General features: G+C 41.4%; 1 protein-coding gene across 2 annotated transcripts in view; it reads right to left on the bottom strand.

The window, feature by feature from the left end:
• Window positions 1-724: 724 nt before the first annotated feature.
• The window catches only part of LOC144607150 (insulin receptor-like), a 230,399-nt gene continuing 221,059 nt past the window's right edge, over window positions 725-10,064 (bottom strand). For both annotated transcript variants that reach the window (XM_078423787.1, XM_078423789.1), the window contains one exon: window positions 725-9,085. In XM_078423787.1, coding sequence (XP_078279913.1) covers window positions 8,725-9,085 — 361 coding nt within the window. In that variant the 3' untranslated portion in view covers window positions 725-8,724. The remainder of the gene's footprint in view (window positions 9,086-10,064) is intronic.

Raw genomic sequence — 10,064 nt, 5'->3', positions numbered from 1 at the left:
CAGTGATCCCCGCACGTTAGCACTATCCTACGCACTAGGGACAATTTACAATTATACCAAAGGTGGACACAAAATGCTGGAGTAACTCAGCGGGTAAGGCAGCATCTCGGGAGAGAAGGAATGGGTGACGTTTTGGGTCGAGACCCTTCTTCAGACTTAAAGAAGGGTCTCGACCCGAAACGTCACGCATTCCTTCTCTCCAGAGATGCTGCCTGACCCGCTGAGTTACTCCAGCATTTTGTGTCTACCTTCGGTTTAAACCAGCAACTGCAGTTTTTTTCCTTACAATTATACCAAGTCAATTAACCTATAAACCTGTATGGGAGGAAACCAGAGATCCCGGCAGGTCATGGGGAGAACGTACAAACTCTGTTCAGCCAACACCCGTGCTCAGGATCGAACCCGGGTCTCTGGCGCTGTAAGGCAGCAACTCTACTACTGCGCCACCGTACTGACAATCCTTGGAATGTTGATGTAAAACTATGATTTTTTGAAACCCGTTATTCTAAGATTGTCTTCAAACAGCAAAGGAAAATGTCGATTTTCGTGTAAATAGAGGTTGCAATCAATCAAAGCAAGCAATTCTATCGCAACAAAGAAGGCAGAAGCCAGTTTGAGACCACTTTTCCCTTCAAGAATCAGTTTTGCATTTTTACTACAGAAACAACAAGCCAAGCACAGTATTAACAACTGACTTAAAATTTAACCCCTTCCCCCCCCCCTCGAAAAATACACAAAGAAAAGATTAAATCATTGTCTCCCATTTACTTGAAATTTCAAGAAGTGATCATCCAAGCCCTCGAAAGGAGCCAGCTTTAAGTCCACAAAAGCTGTTTAAAAGTTCGGGTGCAGTAGTTGTATTGTCTCTTCGTTATCTCATCCAACCTGTGTGTGGAGTTGAGGTGAGAGAAGCAGGTTACAATGTCCAGGGCAGTCCACTTTTAAAAAAAAATTTTTGGAGTCCACAGCTTATAATGTCTTTTCCAAATGAAAGTTTTGCCAATGGAAAAACATTTAGTGTCACACTGGAGTACGGACATGAAGACAAGAGTTAGAGGAACCAGACAAAGCATGGAACCAGACAACTGGATAATTCCAATCTCAGAGCAATTCCATTTTTGTTCTAGGTTTTGTGTTTAACTTTGCATTGCAACTCACTCAGTGAAGGTACTGTACAACCTTCTGGTTGCATGAGCTACCCTGGCATACAGTGGATCGCCTTTCTTCAGTTTAATGTAGACAGACAAAGTTCCAGTTTTCCCCAAACAAAAAGGTAATGAAAAATATTGTTGGAGACCATCACTGAGCACTGGTAACAGTTTGAAGACTCTGCAATTGAAGTCTGGATCAGAAATAACACACAGTTGTCCTGCCAATACCCCGTTCACTAATGAAACACACTTTCTTCATTTTACACCAGACGTATATTTACAGACAGAAAGCCAACACAGTTTATTCCAATACATTTGCTTGTGATAACTGGCATAATTTGAAATCAGACAGATATAATTTTTTTTTAGAAGCAAACACTTTGAACAGTGGTGATTTATATTTACACACCTTCCCAGACTCATTTTAAAATGCAAAAATAAATTGTGCACAAAATCTCTACGCTTACCCATACGTCTGCACCCTGTTTATCTTCTTGCACAAGAGAAATAAAAGTAGCTTGCAAAAGACATGTTACACTTGCATAAAGACTTACTGCACCCCACCCTCCCTTCAGCTCTGAATCACATAGATACTAAATCACTTCATTTAAATTCTTGCCAAAAACACAATAAAATTATGACGGTTAATAATTAAAAAGGGAAATCTGTTTTCATGGCCCTGCTTGGTTTGCATATTAACACCCCTGATAAATGGGATACCCTTGCTCCAGTCAATGCCAGGAGGACTTGTTCAGATTTTGGTGGGGCAATGGAACGAGAGACAATTGTCCCCAAAACATGGTAAAAACACTTGTGTAACATTACAAAATAATTAAATTCACAAAATTGCCATTCTAATCAGAGTTGCCAAAAAATTTGGTGCCTTGAGCTTTGTTGGAATCCAATCATGTAACACTCCAATAAAGAGACAAATGCTGTGCAAAAGTAAATCCCATTGTTTTGTTACCAACAATAATTTTTAGTCTCCACAAGGAAAGAACCTTTAAATTGGCCATGAAGCCCTCTTGTTCAAGATCTCTTATTGTCTGCATCTCTGGTCAATCAACAGACTATTCTCTGCTGAAAGTTCAGTCTACAATCTGATTCGTTAAAAGATTTGTCTATTAAAAGAAACCTAACTTTGTTTATTTTTTTAATGCATGATTTACGTTATTCAGAAATTATTTTTATATATAACCGCTCTTGCTGAAAGGAATACTTCACTGCAAATTCCTAGCACAATGATACATCTATCTCAAAGGCACAATACCAATCCACTGATGCTGCTTGACCTGCTGAGTTCTTACAACAATTTAATTATTTTACCCAACGTTGTGGTATTGTAGACTTGGTCACCCAATTTGCTTAGTACATTTGAGATGTATAAATTTCGCCAGGGACTCATGGTTTTTTGCAGGGAAACATTTTGTGTGCATTCAGATGCTGCCCGACCCAATGAGTTCTTTCAAGAGTCAATTTTTTCCCCTCCAGATTCCAGCATCTGTCGTCTCTTGTATTGGGGTTAACCTAATTATCTAACCTATCTTAACCTATATTGGGGTTAACCTAATTATCTAACCTATCTTAACCTATATTGGGGTCAACCTAATTATCTAACTTATGTGAGTCAGGACTACTGATATCTTTTTGTCTCCCATATACAATGAGGAGAGAATGGCCCAGTCATGTTACAGCCCTGACTGTTGCTTCCTCAAATGAACCAATGACCCGTTTCAGAGAAGAAAAAAAAAAGGAAAAAAAAAATCTAAAAAAAATTGCAGCTTTCCCCACTTCGGATGCTGTACTGTGTTTACAAAAATGTGACCAAAAATAATTGCACCTTCAGATACTTTGTGGTGCCTGAATGTTTCCTAAGAACAGAAGGAGCTTTCCTCCTTTTCACCTTGCTCTGGCTTAACATCTCGCAGCATTGAAGCCCCAGATGGTCAGTCTGCTCTCACGGGCAGGCATAAAAAAAAATCTGTCAGGTCGACAGGAGAAAGAATTCAAGGAGGTTCCCAAAAATTCTTCGGGGAAAAAATATTCTCATTGACTCACTGTGCATGAACCCTTGGTTCACGACCTCTCAAAATGGAAGAGCATTCAGAATGGCTTTGAGAACCTCCGAATCCATTTGCCAGGAGCACTGAGAAACCCAGTACGAATCCCCCTCCAAATAGGCCACCTATCTGCCATGTCAGGCACACCCCACTCTACATGTGGCAGGTTGTGCTGTTCCTATGTCAGCCTCTTCAGCCACCCCTGAACTGGAAAGAAACAATTCATTCTAAATCACAAGAGACAGTTTATGGAGAATCAATAAACACTGAGCTGGTTGTTCTCAGACAGGACACCTGTTGGAACATTTCCTTTTCCCTAATATCTGCTAGCCTCTAAACTCAAGGGTTAGCACCATAATAAGAGTTCGAGTCCAAGATTTCATCACATTATACTTGTTCAAACATCAATTATAGTGTATTCCTTTCCCTGCATAATTTTTAGAAAACTGATAAATACATTTTTTGCCGTGATGATCTGTCTTGGCATTCTGATTATATGGCACAGCACAACTTCAATAGCACACAAGTTCCAACTGTTGAGGAATCTCTTACCAATGCTAGGTATGTCACAACCATACGCGGTTGGGGAAAAATACTGAACAAGTCCTCGTGGTGGCGGTTGTACAACTGGAGCAAGGGTGTATAGCAGCAATGAATAATGAGAAGGATTTTTGGAGCAAGTCTTAACATACACCAATGAGTACAATGTTCATTGTGAAGGAACAATAGCACATCTACTGGTAGTGTAGGTGTGTTGTGTACGGACTGCCTGGTTCATAAAGTTTCACCCTCTTCTTTACTAAGCTGTTGGAGATCACAGCACAGCCTGAGGTGTAGAGCGCCGACCGATTCCCACACTGACCGATGCAACGACAACCTTTTTATATTTCTGTTGATATCACTTTCACAAGTGTTTTTTTTTTTAGGGGATGGGGTAAGATCAGAAATCTCCTGCTGACAGACAAGTAACTGAATACTTGTGCCTTCGTTTGAGATTGATAAGTAGTTTCTTCCCAATGCTCCGCCAAGCTGAGGCCAAATTTGAGGCTGTTGTCCTCATGTTACGGATCGGGCATCGAGAGCTCGGAGTGAGATCTCTGGAAATTTATGAAGTATGATTGCACCCTGATTTGTAGTCTGCACCCCTTTCCTTCCTGACATCTTCACTTTTATTAAGAGCGAGATGTGATAAGAGTTCCTAGATTGTAATCCCCATCCAAATCATTAGTGTTTATGTGAATCTTTGTAACCCCTAATCTACACTGCACCAGGTGCTTTTGGTGACTAACAATTGTGCATATTTTAAACATAAAACGAGTTTATTTATTGTTTCAAATTAACCTGACTGTTCTGGGCTGCATGCTCAGCCAAGAAACCATCCCCTCTCTCCTTTCTTGGGCAACCATTCCTTTCTGCCCAGGAGTTTCCAGTTTTGAACATGTAGACAGATTGATTACTTTTTCTGCCCGCTCCCCCCACCCACCCCAAAACAAAACAGAAATATACATTTGAATTAAGTCAGTCATCAGTCGGCCCTGTACACCAAGAACAAAAATGCATTTAGATTCAGAACAGAATACTGTGAAATGTCAATAATTCCACACATCATATCTGATAGAAGTACTGAGGTAGATTGTCCCAGAAAATTACATCGCACCATATCCTTCTGCCCCATTTTCAGCAATAATACATATTCATACTTTAAACCTTTTTTGTTTTGCGTAGACTGTAAATTGGGATTCTGTACAGTGATCTCTATAACATTAATAAAAATAAATAAAATATTAATTTTTTTGAATATAAGAAAATCTTCAGAATTACAAAAGTTTGTGAATTTGTTTTCGGGTTATTGTAGTGTGAAACAGCCACTAAGTGTATATTATTAGAGTGAGGGGCTGTTACTTGGTTTCTGCTAGGTTATGTTACATTAAGGAAATCTAGGCACGTTAGAGCTAACAACTGTACACTATGTACAACAAAACAATTTCTATTAATAATCTTGTTATTGTCCTCCCAGACTCACTATATACTCTCTCCCACCCAAAAGGCAACACAATTGTACATCTAAAAGGCTTCCCCACTAACTTCTCTTACCTTTCTCCCTTTCCATTAGTTTGCCTGATAAAAGATCAATACTCCCCTCTTCCCAGTCGATGCTGGACTGGCTAAAGGTTTCCAGCATTCTCTGTCCTTTATCAGTTATTCCACTCTCCACCTTTCAGGCTTTAAGACCAGCCCCGAGCAGATGATTCAGAGCTCTCAATAGGCAGAGACAGATATTGTCTTTCCTTTTGGTTGATGGCATGGTTTGTTGATGAGTATCTTTGATCTGACAGCATAATTCCCCGTCGTGGCTTATAGGGATCAAAGTCCTGCATCTCCCCACCTCCCAACCAAATACTGCAGTGGTTCAACACAGTGGCTTGTGTCTGCAGGTAGGAGTTATGTTTAACGTGGATAGGCAAGCTGGCAGAAACAGTGTAAAAAATGCTTTGAAAAACACTGCCGGGATAGTTAAATCCAAATGGAGTCGCACTCACAGTTGAAAGAAAATAAAACATCTCCTTGTAACTGGCCACAGTTTCCCACTTGGTGTGGAATAACAGTGGCAGGTGGCCTGCTTTTTCTACTCAACTTGTTATCTCTCCTGCACACCCCTAATTCCTGGAATTCCCATCCAGCTGACAACATCTCTGGACCAAATGTTTAACAAAGAGGCAAGGATTCAATGAATATTTCTGGATGTGGTCAGTTTTTATCTAAAGACGTTGGTGTTGCAGATTGAGGAGGAAGGTAACTACATCCTCCTAGACCACCTCCAAAGAGGATAGCAGCTTGAGGCATTTGAGCCTCATGTCCCTGAACTAGTTTGGCAGCCAAAGGGTGAACTGGAGAAGGCTATGCTTCACTCTGAGTGTACACAAGTGGTTGTGAAGTGGGCAGGCAATTTGGAGAACTCCGAGGAGTAAATTATGTTGCCTAGTCGGAAGCAACAGCTCTTGCTGGGAATCGACATAAGATCGGATGACTGATGAGGTAACTACTGTACTTGTAAACTGAGGAAGATTATTCCTCCGTAAATGGATATGACTGAAGTTTATATTTTCAAAATCTATTAAAGAAATAAAACGTGGAGTTCTCGAACATGTAGACTTGGATTTAGCAAAACAGAAGCTCACTCTGACAGGGAAAATACTGGAAGTTTTAACAGTTAATATAGACTAGTTTTGACCCGAAACATCACCTATTCCTTTTCTCCAGAGATGCTGCCTGATCCGCTGAGTTACTCCAGCTTTTTGTGTCTTATCTTCGGTTTAAACCAGTATCTGCAGTTCCAACCTACAGAATGTGGACTAGTTGTTTAGGTTGGCAATGTCCAATCAGAATTGCCTTGACAATATGACCTAGTCAACATTGCAACGGGCAAGTCACAAAACTGTCATTTACAGCTCTTTGCATCCAATTACAGAATGCAGCTGGAAACAGATGTTGACCTCTCCCCCCTACTCTTCCCTCACTGAAAACTATCAGCTTGGACCTACAAGAAGCTGGTGTTCAAGGTCAGCTCACATCTCAGCATTTCTCCCAATCTGGGAACTGACCCACCACGGTTGGACAGGATCAGAATACCTTCCTTTCCCTGCACCCAAAGCACAGCGGTTTAAGGGGTTTTCAGCCCAGCTCTTTTAACTAACGGAGTGAAGCACAAGGAAGAGGAAGTGTCCACTGAACTGGAATCCACCTTGCCCACCTCCAGCTGAAGATAGCTACATTTTAATGGTAAGGCTTTGGATAAGATTGGGGATTTCTAGATGGCCTGGTGAGTATCAGCCACTGGGCTCGATGTCCTCGACAAACTCCCTTCATTGATATCTTTCTATATTCATTTACAGGATTTGGCCTTGATGGCAATGCCGATATTAATGGTCATTCCTAATTGCTCCTAAACCGAGGACACATTTAGGAATCATGAACATTATTAGTCTGATATTAAAAAATATCTTTGGGGGGGAAAAAATATTAATTCCTTGCTAGTTCCCTCCTACAGCCTCTCCATCTCTCCTGAACTCAATGCGTCAGATAAAAGGAAGTTTAAAATAACAAACCAAATTGAGTTTACATTGCCAGATGATGTGCTAACTTTAGGTTTAACGTCTGGCACATCAGCCACTTTCCTAGTTCTCTCAGAGAGCAGCAGCTGACAATGAGAGTCTTGAAGTCATCTGAAATGTGTCCCTTCCCGTTACTACCTGCATGTAACCTGCATGTAACCTGCATGTAACCTGCCCAACAATGAGTCCAGCACTGCTTCTCAATCCAAACTGAGACTGGATTAGTGAAGGAAACTTCTCGCTTTCCCCCACTCAGCTATGCCCCTCGAAGAGAGTCATACACAATATTGATTTTAAGGTTAGACTGTTTGCCTGTGATGTCGACCCCTTGTCTCCCACTGTCTCCTCGAGTTACATAAAGCTTTAAAAGATGTCTCTGAAGAGCAATGTCTGAAACCCAGCGCTTAGTTTTGTAAATACTTTGCTCCCTGACACCTTCCCTCAGATGCCAGGGGCTGACAAAGAAATCACTTGCCCCGCTCCGAATCACGCCACGAGGACTACTGGCCCTCAGAGGCGTCGTTTTGATTTCTCGGAGAGGAGAGAATACAGCCTTTCCCGGAGAGGAGAGAATACAGCAAACATCAATTTTGTACAAAAAGAAATAATAAAAACCCACAAAAATAAAGAGCGAAACCAGCAGCTATTGGTCTGAGGAACTGTTATCCAACCATTGCGTATAAAATGACTTCCAGCCAAGTTTTTCTTTTAAAGTATAAATCAATACTAGGTGTTGGAATTTGGCAGAAGATTTCAGTTTACATTTCCTTTTACTGATCCATAAGGTTCCCACTGTTAAAAAAGTTCATGTCAGAAAAAATGTAATTGGATTTGTCATTTTATACTGTAGATGTTTTCTGAAAAGAAATGTTTGCACCCCCACCCATCACCTCTCCCCCCCCTCCGTCAGGCCTAAACTGGGGAGTCAGCCTCTAGTGCTCCACAGAAGAAAGTTGAAAAGGTCACTTCCGGGCTGGGACAGTGAAGTTGATAGAGCCTTGGAAATGAACGACTGATATGACTCTGGTGGATGTGTCTGTATGTCTGTGTACAAACGTGTGGATGTGCATACATGCCTCTGTATCAGAATATATATATGTACATATGTAATGTACAGTTGTGCATGTACAATGCCTGCCTGATGTATTATGTACATGTATGTATTCGCCATATGAACGTGTATATAGTTCTACAGTTATAGAATATGAGTGAGTTTTTCTTTGTCTCTTCACAGTTTGATTCATTTATATATAACCAGCCACTTGGCAGAAAAATGATTTCTTTGAAACGAATGCAAGGTCCTTTTCCTTATGTGGCAAACTGTGGCAGCCATAATTGAGTCCTGAGATACTACGGGCCCAATACATGAAAGTGATAAAGAAATAGGAGGTAGAGGAAATGTTATGAAGGGCTTGACCTTGGCAAGGACAATATTCGCCCATTCTTCTTGCCTCCGTTCATATGAGTGTACGGTATGTGTTCATCATAGTTGCCCCTCAGGCCCATAGTGGGCCCATTGTCTCGGCTGTGACTCAGTGGGGTTTCTGTCTGTGAGTAAGAAGAAGGGTCAAGTGGAATGCTCTCCATATTCTCAAAGTCCATGTCGTATTCCTCCGTGTCGGGAGGTTTGTTCTCCACACTGTAGAAGAAGGAGACGTCGTGGAAACCTGGGTGAAGGTCGTCTTTCAGCATCGTAATGATCTCCACAAAAGTGGGTCTTGACTTTGGGTTGTATTGCCAACACATCTGCATCAAGGTATGGCTGGAACAACAAGGGGAAGCAGGCATCAAAGCAAAATGGAATTATCACCGAGATGAAGAGATGAAGATTTACAACATAAAAGGTAATTACTAGTATAGGCAGTATAATTTGAGAGAGAATATATTGCCGTGAGGAAATGTGGGGGAATGAGACTAATAGGATCGCTCTACTAACAGCTAATGGTCTCCTCTTGTACCACAGCAATTCCACGACTACCAGTACAGGGAAAAATCAGTGAGTCCAAGTCAGCATTTTGCACACTGCTGTCTGAAATCGCTGCCACGGTTCCCAGCGTAAGATGAACTTCTTCACTTTTAGTCTGAAGCATTGACTTAGTTGATAGAACTTTAAGGAAATGGGTTCAATATCATTCATGCACCATTCACCAGCACAAAACCTAGACTCAACCTAAATCTAATCAATGGAAATGGTTGACAGCTTCAGGTACCTAGGCATCAATGTCAACTTGTCCTGGACTAACTACATTGAAGGTACTGCCAAGAAAGCACACTAATGCCTCTACTCACTCAGATGACTAAGCATGTACGGCATGTCTCCCATGACTCTTGCCAATCGCACTGACCATCCCTCCACCATTGACTCCATCTACACTTCATGGTGCCTTGAGAAAGCAGCCAGCATGATTAAGGATCTTTTTCACCCCAGTCATTTCCTCTTCTCCCTTCTCCTGTTGAGCAGCAGATACAAGTTTGCAAGTGTGTACCACCAGACTGAGGAACAGCTTCTTCCCCGCTGTTTTCAGACTACTGAATGCTCCTCCCATAAGCTAGGGTGTAGTCCCAATCTTTCAACCTACTTTACTGCGGATCTTGAATTTTTGCTCTGGAACTAATGCTATAAAGGTGTAACACTATATTCTGCGCCCTGATATTTTTCTCTTTGCACTACCTGTTGTGCTGGTGTATGGCTTGACTGTACTCATGTCTAGCATGATTTGATTTGATTGGATAGCACGCAA

The sequence above is a fragment of the Rhinoraja longicauda genome, chromosome 28, assembly GCF_053455715.1.
Source record: "Rhinoraja longicauda isolate Sanriku21f chromosome 28, sRhiLon1.1, whole genome shotgun sequence".
Lineage (NCBI taxonomy): Eukaryota > Metazoa > Chordata > Chondrichthyes > Rajiformes > Arhynchobatidae > Rhinoraja > Rhinoraja longicauda.
Note: the sequence above shows the minus strand (reverse complement) of the source record. Positions and strands in the feature narration are given on the sequence as shown.